Source organism: Amphichorda felina (assembly GCF_050947745.1).
Source record: "Amphichorda felina strain 45539 chromosome Unknown scaffold_2, whole genome shotgun sequence".
Lineage (NCBI taxonomy): Eukaryota > Fungi > Ascomycota > Sordariomycetes > Hypocreales > Bionectriaceae > Amphichorda > Amphichorda felina.
In genome coordinates this window covers 2,559,545-2,575,276 of record NW_028145048.1, presented here as the reverse complement: position 1 = coordinate 2,575,276, position 15,732 = coordinate 2,559,545, and the positions used below count along the sequence as shown (strand labels likewise).

The 15,732-nt window shown below is 53.1% G+C and overlaps 3 protein-coding genes across 3 annotated transcripts; 2 read left to right on the top strand and 1 right to left on the bottom strand.

The window, feature by feature from the left end:
* Positions 1–4,152: 4,152 nt before the first annotated feature.
* ACO1O0_002363 (type I 3-dehydroquinase-domain-containing protein) lies at positions 4,153–6,315 on the top strand (the record flags this gene model as incomplete). The annotated part of the gene is given in 2 exon segments (XM_083191833.1): positions 4,153–4,158; positions 4,177–6,315. The coding sequence occupies 2 exon segments, from the start codon at positions 4,153–4,155 to the stop codon at positions 6,313–6,315; spliced, it is 2,145 nt and encodes a 714-aa protein (XP_083053047.1).
* Positions 6,316–10,383: 4,068 nt separating this feature from the next.
* Positions 10,384–13,367, top strand: ACO1O0_002362 (transcription factor domain-containing protein; the record flags this gene model as incomplete). Its single annotated transcript, XM_083191832.1, has 4 exons — positions 10,384–10,506; positions 10,698–10,959; positions 11,305–11,466; positions 11,521–13,367. 4 exons carry the CDS (start codon positions 10,384–10,386, stop codon positions 13,365–13,367), a joined length of 2,394 nt encoding a protein of 797 aa, XP_083053046.1.
* Positions 13,368–13,979: 612 nt separating this feature from the next.
* ACO1O0_002361 (major facilitator superfamily domain-containing protein) lies at positions 13,980–15,618 on the bottom strand (the record flags this gene model as incomplete). The annotated part of the gene is made up of 2 exons (XM_083191831.1): positions 13,980–14,936; positions 15,208–15,618. The coding sequence occupies 2 exons, from the start codon at positions 15,616–15,618 to the stop codon at positions 13,980–13,982; spliced, it is 1,368 nt and encodes a 455-aa protein (XP_083053045.1).
* Positions 15,619–15,732: the final 114 nt, after the last annotated feature.

Below are 15,732 nucleotides of genomic sequence, written 5' to 3'. Positions count from 1 at the left end.
AACCTCAATCCACAACGAACCTCGCATCCAAGTTTCATGGAACAACGACCAGACGGACAGCTAGCGCTCAAAACAACTCCAAACAACTTTAAAGACTAGAGATATTTTGTCTTTCTCGGTATCCGCCAGAAACTTCTGCGCCAAGGGTGCACTGTGCCGGCCGGGTTGTACTGTGCTCTTTTGGTGTGAACATCCCTAGGATCCCCTACCTACGGAATAGCTTCATTCGCATCAATGCACCATGAACATCACTCATGTCGTTCAAATGAACCATATGTTTTTGAAATGGTCAGATTGGTCATTGACGACCCTATTTTTGGCAACCATCGACTAATTCCAGGATTCGGCTCGAGTTCATGGGATCAGTTGAGGCTCGAGGTCGGCTTACGATAACGCTGGACTGGAGACGATGATAAATGCGACAAGTTCTCCAAGCTGCTTTTATACCAACTCTGGTTATTAAAACCACTCGGATGTTGTTTAACTACGTGGAATAATCGGGAAATTCATCGAATTCCTCTCTTTCAAGATCTAACCATGAACAAGAATTATGTCAAGGTGAGACACCTGGCTCTCTAAGTTTTCCCATCTAACCAGCCCTGTAGGAAACCTTGGTCAAAACTTGCTGGTGCAAATTTCCTTTTGGGGGGCCTTGTGGTGGACAAACTTTCTATATCAACGTTTTCGACTGGAACTGTGAACCCAAGCCCAACGGGGCCCGTGTCGCTTCCTATCGCGTTGTCACCTGGTCCTGCTGCAGAATCTCTCTTTCAGAGCCTCCACTTCTTCAACAAGGGAGGCGTGCTGAATGGAGCATATATTCTTGGCAAGGACAACTATCAGGTGGCCAATTATGACCCAAACCGCCCACAAACCGTGCCTCCGCTTTCAGCGATGCGCGCCGAGGACTAGGCAGACACGCTGCCCAAGGTAGAAATAAGAGGAGTCAAAACACACTCACGAGTCCTACCTCGAGTTAACATTTTGACGTCGGGATAAGCTTATTTGCTCCTAACGGAATCAAAAACGGCATCAGCAGCAGCATGGGGGTTCCCTCGCACATCTTATCGACACTGGAGGGATGTGAGTGGAATTTGGACTTCCGAATGAATGGAGATCGCCGCCCTCAATGATGCTTTGCCACGTATTCTTTTACATTTACCCGCAGTACCGTTACTTCCCCGCCCGTTGCTTGCTCGGATATTCTTCATCATCACACGACTTGGATGGCCGCGGACGAATGGGCTCGCAGTAGCGCTAGTGAAGCTCCTCGCCGTTCCATTCATGAGACGTTGCAAGTTTCTTGGCCCCTCGCACGTCAGATGCGTATCAAGAATTGTCCACCAACCGACTTGTGTCCTGGAGTTTGCTGCGCATACCAAAATCAGTTTGTGATCGAGGATCGAGCTAGCGTTGTCTGACGAGATGATATCCCGTCCTCTGACATCTATGCTCATGACCTTGATCGGAGGGGCTCATTAGATGGTTGAATTGACTATTGTGGTGGATATATGCATTATTTGGAGGTCGGGAGTTACTTTGACGGGCATATACGCATCAAAGAGTAGCGAACTTTGTGAAGTAGGGGACTGGTATGTGATACCTGTCGATCAGGTGACAGTTTAGGATCCCTGAATTACACTAAACAGTTAGAAATGTAGGGCGTAGGATCTGTCTCACGTTGAGCTAAAGTATACAAAATACCATATAGTCAATACATGTTATCTAATTGTGACCTCGTCGTCAACTTTGTGCTGTGGTGTTTAAGAAGTGAAGTTGCCGGAAGGGCTGCGATTCGTGGAATATTCAACAGAGCCGGGATACTTCATATGGTAAATATCAAGGATGCCGATTCCACAATTCGAGCCTGTCGGAAATTAATCAACTCTGATGAGGATGAGGTTTCTTCCATTTGGCGTTACCTTGATTCGTGGATAGTGTTCACGACTCCATGGACAGCTGATTAATCTGCATGTAGTCGATGTCGGCGAGCATTGCCCAACATATCTAATCGGCGAGCATTGCAATTCGGCGACTACGGAAACAATGCGGGGGAGCAACCCTACAAGAGTTTCTGTACCAAGTAAGTGGCCAGCCTACCTGGAGCTTTAGGCTTTTAAGACTTTAACCGCCGGGGCTAGATAGGGAAGCGAAGTATCTAGAGAGATGAGTAATTACATATGAGTTGGGGAATTCCTCGGGACGAGCCTGCGGACATGGCTGGTGGACATTTCCTCGGTCTCGACGTCGTTCTAGGCCCGCACAGCCGCGTTGGGGCGCTTGTCTAAAAAAACCCCATCCAAGGTGAGATGAGAATGTTTCGGGCGAGTCGGGCGTGACGATGTGGTCGACGAAGAAAGTTCCCTCTCCAGGCACTCCTGCCCTCGACGTTGCGGGGTGAGCGCTGCGATTGGTGGAGAAATTATGCCTTTTGGGGGTGGGCCGAGGTGGAGATGAAGTCGCTAGACCCGTTATGGGCAAGGCCGCTTTTGGCTCCCCGGACGGGCTCTCACAGTGCGACGGACATCTGGTGCCTGAACTTCCCAGCGCTGTCCCCGAGTCTACGCCGCCCAGGCGCTCTAATTACCTGACCTGCTTGCATGAGGCCAGCGCTGATGTCGTTAGTCCAAAGGCCCTGCAGGAATCCCGACATTACAAGAAAATACAGTGCGATATTCCAATTTGACTGTGCTACACCCCTGAATGTCCCTTTGACCACGACGTTCGTGCTTTTTTGACCATCGAACCAAGCGGATGGCCTCGTGCAACCCTGGATTCTCACGACGGCAAAATCAAACCGCCCCGTTTGCCTCTGTCGCCAGCGGCTCCAACATTGGCTCCCCTCTTCTCCACTGAGGGCCTGAGAGCAGGGCAGCTTTGAGCCGGAGCCCTTTTGTCGAACGCGGAGAAACAAATGTACGGAGGAACACAAGGCACGAGGAAGACACAAGGTGCCGCCAACAGCTATTATTTCCGGGACCAGGGAGCCTAGGGATGTCGAATTATTGCACAGCATCACCCAACCCAGCCCGCGGCGAGCCGACCAGCGTCGTCGATTCGCTGGTGCCGAGTTCCTGTGGTGGAACAATTCCAGGCCGTGACGCCGCCGTCCTGGATACGACCGACTCATTCTGCCTCCACCAACGACGAGCCAGTCTCAGAACGGGCTCAGATCCCGGTCGATTCCTCTTCTGAAATCCACATTGCACAAAGGCACCTACGATTTGCGGTGCTGATGCCAGGGGATCCTCTATCAACTCATGGCAACGGCCTGTGCGCGCCTCTTGAATCTTGATCCTGTCGGGGGATTCCTTCTCGCCAGCTACCCACCTCTCCCAAGTCTGCCTACATACATTGTTTCTCGCTCTGCTCCGTCCCGCAATCTGTCGCATATTGTCCATACTATCCAATATACTCTCACCAAGCCTCAGTCCGACGGCTAAAACGAGGTCACGCCCCGTTCATCCGCCTGCAACCCTATCTTCCCCGGAGGCGGCTGTATATCTCGTCTCCCGCCTCTGCCAATCGAGCACCTCCTCTCACACTGGCGAATAGGGATCGCTTGGTTACAACTTTGCCTCAAATACTCACTCGCTCTGGTCTTCTGACAGCCTCTTTATTGCAAGTCCGGTACTTGTAATTCCGCCCTAGCCTCTTCAGATCAAGTTGTTAGGCCCGGACTCGACCTTGTGATTCACCTCCGAAATTGCCCTTCAGCCCGGACTGGTTGAAACTACAGGCCGTCCTGTTTCCCAGGGTTTCTTGGCTTGCTAAAATCCTTGTTCTGGGCTTACCGACTCACGGATTCATATTGAGGCGTTCCGCAGCTGCTCGCGGTACGTCCGGATAGGCTTCTGTTTCTCAGACTTCAACCGGAGCAAACCCATCATCCCGGCAAAGTCGCCTTGCCTCCACATTGTTCTCACCTGGGGGCCGGGATGCGATAGGTAGAGACGAGTTTACATACTGGGGCAGGTTGCTGGACTCATTGAGATATAGACTGATAGCTAAGACGATACTCGACGCAGAGCTGCTCCCGCACTCTCGAGAGGCACCATGGCGGCAGTTCAACAGCTCTTGGCGAGCGCAAGCCCAAGCCCCGGGCCCTCGTCAGGAGTCGCCATTAACCACAGCCCAACTACACCGATCAAGATGGATGTGGATCGAACCAGCCAGAGCCCTGTCATGGTAAACCCGGGTGCTTTTGGGGGCGCGCCACGAAACGGAGACTGTCGGATTGCTGTTATCATCTTCGGACAGGGTCAGGACCAGATCGTGTCGGTGTTTGCGGAAGTACTGGGGAAGCCCTGCAGAATAATGGGCACGTTCAAGGACGTGAGCTCTGAAGACTGTGGACTGGTGATTGGGGTGCCGGCATCAAAAGCAGCGACAGATATCGAGACAAGAGACCGGGACCTCGTCGTGGCCATCAACGCCCACTGCGTTAACCTTGGGATGCCACCGGACTTGCACCTTTCCGCCCAGTGCGACTACGAATTTCTCTACACGGAATCCCCTTTCTTTCGCCGCGACCTAGCACGCTTCACTTCGTTTACCCTGGGTCAGATCAGCCATCACAAGGAACTCATGGAGAAGCCCAGGACGTATTTCATGTCGACAACCTTCCCCGATGTACGGGCCGCGCTGCCGAACTTGGACATCCTCACGGTGGGATCAGATGCCGTGGAAATTCGTGTCGATCTTTTACGCGAGCCTTTGGGAGATGGAACTTTCTCAGCTGTCCCCAGCCTGAGTTATGTGGGCGAGCAGGTGATGCTTTTGCGACAACGCACGGAGCTGCCCCTGATCTTTACAACAAGGTGTACAAAAGAGAATGGCAGGTTTCCTATGGATAACCCTGACCTATACCATGACTATCTGTACAGGGCCATCCAGTGGGGGGTGGAGTACATTGACGTGGAGCTTTGGTTACCCGAGCATATTCGCCGGAAGCTGTATGAGAATCGAGGCAGTTCCCGGATCATGTCAGCCTTTCACGACTTCTCAGGCCACTTCCGATGGCCCTCCCCATACGCACAGGAAGTGTTCCAGCGCTCAATTCCTTATGCGGATATTATTAAAATGATAGCCATCATTAACGAACATAACGAGAACTTTGAGCTAGAATACTTCCGTTCAAAGATGCGTTCTGAATACCCGGATGCACCACCCCTATCGGCCGTCAACATGGGTGAGACCGGCCAGTTCTCTAGGACGTTGAACAAAGTCTTCACACCGATCACCCACCCCCTCTTGCCCATCATCGCTGCTCCTGGCCAGATGAGCACGGCAGAAATCAACGCAGCGCTGGCCCTGCTGGGGCAACTTCCTAAGAAGAATATCTACGGCATCACCAGCACTGCCTCTCGAAGTGCGACACCTCAGGCGCCCTTCTACGAGAAATGCTTCAACGAACTTGGCTTGCCCCACCAGTTCGCCATCGTGGAGCGTCAGCCGGGCAACCCATCAGCGCTCGAGGCCTGGTGCAATCAGAAGCACTTTGGGGGAGCTTACCTGCACCCGGGCTTTTCGCACCAGTCGCTCCTCAGACACAGCCAATTCTTCGCAAACCTAAATAACGGTACAGGGCCGGTTCTCACAGAAGCCGCCAGAGTCATCGGGATCTTTGACACCATCGTCCTCCGGTCTGGGTCTTCATCAGCGTCGGACTCCGGGCCTACATCAGCTCCTTCCAGCCCTCCGCACCGGCATACAGCGTTGCCCCCCAATACATGCCTCGTCCTAGATAATGCAAGCTGGAAGGGCATAATGAGCACCCTGACCCGGGATTTGGCGCCGTCGGCGTACTCGGGGAGATCGGCCGTCGTCTTGGCCTCATCGTCTGACGATGCAGCCGCAGTTTTTTTTGCCATGAAGGCACTCAAAATCGCCAAGATCTACACCGTTGGTTTTCGGACACCCTTATCCCTTGCACGAAATGCGCCCCCGATAGAACAATTCATCAGCCTCGAGAGCCTTCAGCGAGCCCGCTCCGTTGCCGATGACAGCGCTCCATTCGTCATCGTCTCGGCGCTCGGTCCAGAGAAGAGCCGCCTAGTCGGCATGCTGGTGAGGGTGTTCAGTGCCACCGGGTCGAACGGGACTCCCAGCACCAAGAAAGTCTTCTTGGATCTCGCGGACGGTGCAGCCCGAAAGCGAAGCGACCCGGGCGTCATTGCGCAGAAGAGCGGCTTTGCAGCTTACGGAGCGGCAGACGTGGCAGCATTCACTACTGTTGAGACTCTGAGGCTGTTGATCGGACAGAACGTTCCGTATAGCTTTGTAAGGCTTGCAAGCGGGAGAAACGGGTACTGAGCCATGGAATAGGAGCCGTATCTGGCTAGTCTGGCGTGCATTATCATCTCGGAGCATATCCAGTGGGCTTTTGAACAGTTCAGCTGCCATATCTCATCGTTCGACAATACTCTCATGCCATGGTAGCACGACAGCAATTTAAGGTCATTGTCTGACTACTCTCTGTCTACGGCACTCGACATCTCCCGTTGTTTACGTAGCTTCACTACCGAACAAGAGGGGTGTAGCGGGGGTATCTGAGACATGGTGCCACGTGGGGAGCCCTCGGAGTTGGAGTATCAATGCCGGGGCCAAGCCTGAGATCCGGACCGTCCATCCGTGGTCTTTGGCTCAAGTGATTGGATGAGGCCGTAAGGTCCCATCGGGGACATTGCCGAGCGAGGCAAAAATACCGACTCGATGCCGGATTCTAATCTGGACACAGTGTCTCGCATCTCTGGGGCAGCGCTAACTCACCCACGCTGTCGCGACATGTGCAGAGGAATCGTTGACTGTGAGACAAATACATGGGCGGCTTCGGAAAGGAGAGGGACTTGGTATACGGATACAAGGTGTTTTGATAAACAACGCCGTCTCACTAACGGCGCTAGTTTCAACTTTTTCACTACCAACCTTTTGAGACGAGTTAGGGGGCAAAGGGAGTTTCGGGACCTTGAGATGCGAGGATGGATGTCTGTCGAATTTCCAGTAACTGTATTGATTTAGCGGCAAGAGGATACTAGCTATGGATGTACTTGTCTTTGCGTCTCAACCTTTTTGGCTGCCTCGGTCAAGCTTGTTGCTCCGTGTTTGATGGGCACTTGTACTGTTCTTGGGGGTAGTCTAAGATTCCCTCAGGTGCATCATGCTTGCACGTATAGTGCTCACAAATTTTTTTTTTATACGTGGTATTCGTCGAACCTTTTTTTTTTTGAAACCGCCAGCCTAGGGCCTCAATGGGATCGTTCCAGGATATTTACCGGGCTGTCTTGTTAGGATTGGATGTTCAAACTGTCTAGGGTGATTTGGGCTGCCGAGATCTGGCCGCACGAAACTACGGGCCCACTGGTCCACCGTCCGTTTCCATGGGTAGATACTCCAGAATCCACAGCGGTCGCTTTCCCTTTTCAAGAATCAAGGTTGTGGGGTTTCAGTTTGGCTTTGAAAGTGTGTTCTGTCGCAGAGTTTCCAGTTCCCAGTTGCCACTGAATAGTTCCCTGATGAAAAAGCGAGCCTTTTGTCGACATGGTGGCGGTGACGAGGCACGCGGTCGTCCATGGTCCGCCTTCCCCTGTTTGATCTGGCTGCTGGCCTTCCTCGGTGGATTCGGGAGATACGACCCCGATATGTCGGCCGAGAGACCCGATGGAGTAAGGTGCCAATCCCGTTCACGTCAGAGGGTTGAAACAAGGTCTAGCCATGCTTCCTGATCACGTCTTTCACCATCGTTGGAAGACACAATGCTTCTTACCATAAGCAATATCCGCCTGGGGCTAGGGAAGGCTCCCACTGTACGTCTATGAAGGACAGGCACTGTCGAGGGACGATCGCTTCCGTCTACGGACACTGAAGGTACAGGGTCCTGATGAGGCGACGACAACCCTTGGTGCAGAAGTCCAGAACCTCAGTGGGCAACAGCGTCTTGACCAGACGACCCTCGGCCCCTGCTGGGGGCTCAATGGTGACAGCGCCTTTTCTGCGGAGTGTGGGCCAAGCTGGTGGCCGCCTGCCATTCGAGCGGCAATACACACCACCGAGGCCAGTTAGGGCCCTGGAGGTGGCCCCATTCGCCTTGAGGAACCCTACTTGCCTACTTTTTTTTTGTCGTGTCGCATCGCCTTCTCCGCACTTGATCGCAGGCCGACTCCTCCCCCGCGCATTGTCGTGCGGGCGTGCATGCGCTGCTGCAGGCCTGGCAGGTTTGCAGATTTGGCTCTTCCTCACAAGACCCCGGAGCGGCACGGTCCATCCTCTCATAGGTATTGAATACGGAAGCCAAGCGGAGATTGGGCTAATTATGAGTAGTCTCGACGAGGGTCTTCGGCAGTCGACTGTCGTCCGGAATCTTGCGCCTAAAGAGGTGAGCTGACCCGAAGCCCTGCCGTACAAGGAGGATCCAAAACCTTTGCACAGCAGGCTACAAAATATCGAAGAGCAATGTTACGATTTTTCGAGGCCATCAGAACAGATTGGCAGACGACAGTCGGACAGAATCTCGGATGAAACCGACGCGGGACGATTAGACAAATTAGGAAATAAACTCGATCGAACCCGAGCCACTTTCTCCGAAGTTTGAACCAATGATGGAAAGAGGTGTTCGGGCCACGACAGCGGCATAACTCGATCCTAACACAAACAGCGTGGTCGATTCTTTCTGAACACCGGAGAATATACTATCACTACCATGTACGAGTAGTTCTGCCTGTTGTAGGTCTGGATATCAAATGTGCTTCGGTGCTCCATACAAGGACAATGAAATTCCAACGGTCCCAGTTCCATGGTACCTTGGTTATGTTGGTTTGGTTGTTTGAGATTCCGGTCGCACGTGTTTCATCCCGTCAAGCGGCTCAATTGTCTTGGTCTCTAGCGAAGCGTCAACCGTGGCCCGTGGGCGGCGGTAAACGGGGATTATGTATTCGTATTCTTACATATCCGTAGTAATATCTGTTTGAAACTGGGCATACGTTCTGGGGCCGTTGTAAAATTGGGCACTGCGCCTCCTGGGGGAAAATAATACCTATCCGACCTACAAAATGCCGTATGGCGTCTTAATAAGTGAGAAATGAGGGTAGGCGCTGCCACTGGCACCAAAATAGGACGGAATCGACTTGGACGTCGGTTGTGAAAGAGAACAGAGTCCTGGAGGTTTTGGGTGGTGAAGTGGTGATGGATGGACCCTCTGCCTGCCGTTCACCTCCGCTCCTTCTTCACATTTCACACACACGATCGTTATTCGTTCCCCACTCCTCCTCCGTCTCCGCACACCAGATGCAAGTGTGTGCAGTCCACTTCCCATCGTTGCAGCGTTGCACCAGCGAACAGCCAGTACCAGCAGGAGCAGCCGATGGGACTTTCCATTGCCATGGCCAGCCGCGGTAGACACCTCATCCATGGACGGAATGGAACCCCTGGTGCCTTCCAGAATGCCTCTGAGGCCTGAACCTGGTTGGCAACTTCTAGGTTCGCTGCTAGGCTCCGGGCCACCTTTAGTCACTGAGCCCACTACTAACCTGCAAGGTAGAATACATGCTCCGTCACCGACAAAGGAGGCCCTCACGGCAACTGCGCCCTTGGTCCTCTTTTTTTTGTCCACCCCTATCTCCATGCCTGGTATGGCTGGCCTCCCCGTCCTCACTTTCGCCCCCCCCCCCCCTTCTCTCTCTCCACGCCCTCCGTGATCCTGGACCCCTCCCATCTCCCCATGTTCATCCCCAGGCACCCTAGCTCCTTGGCCTTCGTCTTGTCCAAAGTCCGACTTCGAGGCCCGGCACTCTCTCTTTACCGTTCGTACACTCTCTGACCTCTTTGACAACAACATGCAGCGTGCTTTGCCCTCTTTTCATCCTTGATCTGCCAATACTGAGCGTCCTCAGCCAGCTTTTGACTGGCGGGTGCTTGCAGTCTCATTACTCTCATAGCTCACCTGCTTTGCCTCTCAGAAACGGGCTTGAGAGACTCACAATAATACGCGCTCCCCACATCGACGACCCGTTGTCAACTACCATCCATTGCGGCCTCGACCAAGACTCGTGAGAACGCCACAGAGAACCTCTCCGACGACCGGCACGCCGCATATTATGTTCGCTTTCAAACTACATCCTGCTTGAGCTTTATCTTTATGCCCATTCTTGTGGCGAATACCCTACAGTGACACCTGGCCGTGGTGTTCACCCAAATCGCACTTCCGCAGCCTTCACTTGACGACGCCGAATCCCACAGCTCATCCCGAATCGAACCCGCTTCCTAGACTGTCTCACCCTAGGTTCTTCATCCACGATACTGTAAAACTACGCTCAGGAATCCCGGCAGAACCATATTTCCAAAGATATGAGCGTCTCTGTGTACGACTCGTCTAGCGCGGCCTCACAAATGTCTGGTGTTCACCCCGTGGCCATCGCCCGGCCGCAAGTTGGCATTGAACGTCTACCCACACGGCGGATGAGCAGCGAACCTCGCGAGTCTATGAATTGCAAGTCATGCCGCAAGCGCAAGGTTAGTTACTACTGCTAATTCTGATTCCCGGCTTCCCAGCTCCTACTAGATATTGCAAGACGGCAACTCTCATGCATGCGCTTTGCTGAAATTTTACTAGATCAAGTGTAATCGACTTCGACCAGCATGCGAAGCTTGTCAGGTCTTCCAATGCCCTTGCATCTATGGTGAGTTACCTCCATGAAGCACAGCTGATCCCAGTCAAGCCACTGACCGTTCCTGGCTCGACAGACGCCGTGCCGAAAAAACGCGGGCCCAAAACTGACGTTTTGGATGCTCTTCTGAAGCGGGTCGATGGCTTAGAGGCTAAGTTGAGGGAGAAGAACGCGGAGCAGACCTCTCCTACCGCGTCCACCGAGGCTAGTGAGGCGAAAGGCTCCGAGACCGTCGATGCCGATTTAGGAGAGCCCGCCCCGAAGCGATTGGCATCTGAAAAGGCGTCACCCAACTCTGGTGGGAATTCAAATGCTTCACCGCGCGTACAAGCCCCTAGGTTCGGGATCAATTCAATCTAGACGCTTGGTTCTACGGCGCTGACATGCCCTCAGGGATCCCTCTCCCCCTCCTGTCCTTCCGGAAGCCCTCCTCGACACTTATTTTACACGATTTCATTCCAAGCCGTACCACATCTTGGACGAATCTTCCATTCGGCAACGCATGCAATTAGGCCAACTGCCTAGCTTTTTGAAGCATGCCATATCGGCGGTTGCCTCCAGGTGCGTCCCCCAACATACAGCTCCAGCAGACCCATGTTATAGCCATATATCCTGACTGTATGCAGATATACGCCACATCCAGGAGGCTACCAGTCTGCTGTCACTCTTAGCGAGGAGTATGCGACTCGATCTAGGAAGGAAATCGACACCGACGAGCCTTCGATTGACGGCCTCCAAGCAGCACTCCTCTTGGTGATTGCTTTCGTAGCATCCGGAAAGGGAAAGAAGGCGTATATGCTTCTGAGTATGATGCCCCTGATACCGTTCTGATGCACCCATTTTGACTAAACCATCGCAGCATCCGCTGTCGGGATGGCTACCGCTCTCGAAATTCACCGCGAAATGGACCAGCCAAGACTAGCGCCAATGGAGAGGGAAATGAGAAGGCGGCTATTCTGGAGTTGCTATCTGCTTGATCGCTTTATGGCTTGTGGATCAAAGCGACCATCCCTTATCAGTGACCAGACAATCATGCTGCGACTTCCCTCATGGATGCCTAGCCCCTCGTCTGGCTTCATTGAAGGAGAATTCTTTCAGGCGGGCTCTAACCTTCAGCATTTGCAGGGTACTGGCAAGAAGTCGCAGGGCAGCACCGGCATGCTCATTGATATCACCCGCGTACTTGGCACCACCAATAGGTATCTGGCGGCTGGCGGTGTCAGGGGAGACTCCCATTTCCCCTGGCACTCTCTTTCGAACCTGTCCAAAATCCGACAGGACCTAGACACATGGGCATCAGGGACAGACAACGTGTTCTCTAGCCTCGAGACGCTATTCGGACAAGCCGACTCGACTATTCTGGTTCTCAGCAAACTGATCTATCATCTGATCCACTGCTTGATCTATCGACCCTTCCTCCCCATCGACCTTGCCGAACTTGCCGGAAATGGGCAGCATGAATCATGGCAGATTGAAGCGACTAATATGTGCTTCCTCCATGCAAATGCCATCGCCGAGTTGATTGAGCTGGGAAAACAAACGACCACCGTCGAGTGGCCCGCTTTTGTCGGATACTGTATTTGCACTGCGGGAACGGTTCATATTCACGGCGCTCACTATAGCAAGCAGGGGGCTCTGGGCGAGATGAACGTTTTTAGTTCCTCGGCTCATTTTCTCTCTCGAGAAATGCAGCACCTCAGTGAGCTTCGATATGCATGGGCCAGTGTTCAGCATCACCGGGAGACGCTGCAAGGGATTTACAATGCGCATGCCGAACTTGTAAAAACCCTTATAGGGAACCCGATGCGATACACACCATCCTTTCATCTCGAAGATTTCTTTGAACGATATGCAAACATCGGCGGCCTCAACGGACAGACGTTCCATTTTGACGCTGCAAACCTAAGTCTCTCCGACGCGATTGTGGACTTTACAGCCGATACATTCTCTGGTCACGATTTGTACGCACCTCGACCGAGTGACGAGATGGAGCGACCTGGCCTCAAGCGCAAGAACACTGCATCATCTACCAGAACACGGCCTGATATCAAAAATGCGGTAACTGTGCAAACAATCCCTTCTTCCGCCCTCTCAGGTCTGAGCTATCCACGGGGATCTGTTTCTAACCAGGGCCTTGTGACTCGGCCTTCACCTGCACTTATGGGTGCGATAGGCACGCTGTCACAACGCCATTCGCAGAGTCAGGGGAACCAGGCACAAATCGCGGACATGAGCGACGCAGCTGCAAACAATGCCGCCGTGGCTGCTGCGGCTGCTGCGGGCTTTGGAGCTGGCCCAAATGCACAGGGCACCCAGGGCATGCCTCATCTGTCAGGAGGCCCATTCAGTCCCGGGTATAACTACGCCCCAGCATCAGGTGCCGGGAACCAGAGTCAAAACATGATGGGCGACTCGAGCAACTATGACCCCATGTTTGGCACGCTTCCCACCAACGCATTTAGCAGCCCGGCAGCATGGCATGGGGATGACGGACAGAACAGAATCAACCCTGCCCCTCCCACACATAACGGCAGGGCCGCACCTAGCCCTGGGGACCGGAGCAATAACGGGAGTAGTACAACTCAGGGAGATGAGAAGGACCCGTTTCTAAGCCTCCTCGAACAGCTTGCCGAGAACGAACAACGGATCAATAACGGCGGCTCAACTGAGTTGGACTTTTTCTTGACCGGAGGAGCGACTTCCTAAGTTGGATAAAATAAGACGCAACCGACGAGTTTGGGAAGATATGGATGAACGTCAAACTTCACCTTTCGAATGCAATATTCTGGCAGGAAACCAGCACCTCACTTGAGAGACAGTCATTCAACTTTCGACTAAGATACATAATATTTAGGTAGCATGTCATGATTCAGCCGTTTATGGAAACATCTGGTGCTCGCCTTGTTGATTCAGCACGTATCTTGCTCAGATACTGGGAAAATATGGTTGGACGACACACCACACATACAGAGCGGTCCCAAGCAGGTTAACGCAAGAAGTTGATATGAATTTATTTATCCATTCTTGAATGCGCGTAGCTCATACTCCAACTAAATTTGGTTCCCTGGTGGCATTTTAGGAGTTCTCCACTTGAGAACTCGTCTAGGTCCTCCCAACCTTGTCGGAGAATCGAACCCTAAAAAAGGCTCGCCTTAGCTGAGATACAACTACGCCGTATATTAATTTTGAGACGATATAAGCTGTGTGATAACGGACGAAGTTGCAAATACCGAATGTGGCCCTTCTATTCAACCCCTAAGCCTATCTATGTATGTATCGACGTTTCACATAAATCTATTCATAATGACAATAGAGTAATCATGCCTCACCGGATGTTTCATGGCTGAAGGTGCCTGCTCGTGCCTCAGCCTCGGCCTCGTCTATCTTTTCCTCTTTTTGCGGCCCTTTCCAGCCGGTACCAGCTTGCAGAACCAGCACAATAAGGCCAAGACCCGCCGCCGCCTGCCACACACCCCGCGAGGCACTGGAATAGGCGTCGACGGCAACCTGTCTGTCCTTGGGGTTTAGTCCACTGCCGAAGACCAACTCTGGTGCCCCTAAGAGCTGGGAAACGAGACGCTTCCGCTCGGGGCTGAGGGCGTCACCGCCGTCAAGGAGTCGGAAGCCATCCGCCAAGCTAGTCTGGAGGAGGCGTGTAAAGATCCCACCGCCTATAGATGTACCGAACGCACCACCGAAGCCGCGGAAGGTTGCCAGCAGACTCGTAGTGATATACTGGGTGCCATCATGGCTATGATGCAGCATATGCGCTAGGGTGTAATTGACCGCAGCTCCCGTAGCCACGCCGCTTGCCATGACAGTGACGACCAGTGTCACGAGAGAGGCGTCTGGCTGGGCCACCATGGAGAGAGCCCACATGGAAAAGCTGAAGATGATTATAGAGACGACGGATGGCAGCCAGAAGGACCCGTTGCGGCGAATGTGAAGCCAGCCGATCACCATGCCTCCGAGAGCAAAGCCTACGTTTGTGGGGATCAGGATTGAGCCTGCCTTCGCGCGCGGTTCGCCGCGCACCGCGAGCATGAAGATGGGCATGTAGAACAGAGCGGTCCAGCGGGCGGACATGAGGGCGAGTTGCGAGGCACAGGTGAGGAGGACGGCACGGGAGCTAAGAACCTTGAGGGGGATGACAGGGTCGGCGGCGACTAGAATTTCAACAGCAACGAATATGGCGAGACTGGCAAGAGATAAGAAAAGATATCTCGGCTGAATCTGACCGGCAAGGCCGTAGAGAAAGAGAAAAATGGTAAGGACCTGGATAGGTTAGCATCGGTTTTTGGGCCGGGGTTCAATAGCTGAACTATTATTAAATATCTTACCAAAAGACAAGCGCCCAAGTAATCAATTTGGCGCAGCTTTTTCCAAACAGAGGTGGTATTAACCTTGTCAGTCAGCCGGTCTGGTGTCGAGAGGCTGAAGAAGAGACCAATGCCGGCAAGGATGGAAAAGGGGCACTGAATCCAGAACATGGGTCGCTGCAACTTTGTCAGCCATTGTTCTCATGAGTGAGTGGCTTGTGCCTTACCCATCCAAAGACGGGGAAGAGAGCTCCGTAAATAATTCCTCCCAGAGACACGCCGATGCTGAAGCTGGCATTCACCATACTCAGAGCAAGGCCGCGGCGTCTCTTATCCGTCAGGTCGAGCACTAGGATGATGGCCAGGGTCAAGATGCCGGCGGCGCCGGCGCCCTGGATGGCGCGACCAAGGACAAAGATAGCAAAGGAGGTAGCGAGAGCGGAGAGAGCGCTGCCAAGGGCGATGAGAAGCGCGATTGGCAGGGTGAGGCTGCGGGGAGAGAATATGGCAGCGAATTTGCCAGTCAAGGGCGCCAAGCTGGACATGGCAATGAGATAGGCAGAAGTAAACCACATAGTACCCTCATAGGCTCCAAGGTCACTAGCAATGCTGCCCTGAACTGTGATCATGCCTGACATGTTGGATGCTGGGGACGGTCACCATTTGAACGAATGTACATGGTGATACCACACAATAATACGGGGGGGTATACCCTGGAGGAAGATGAGTATCCATAGGCTGAAGGCTATACC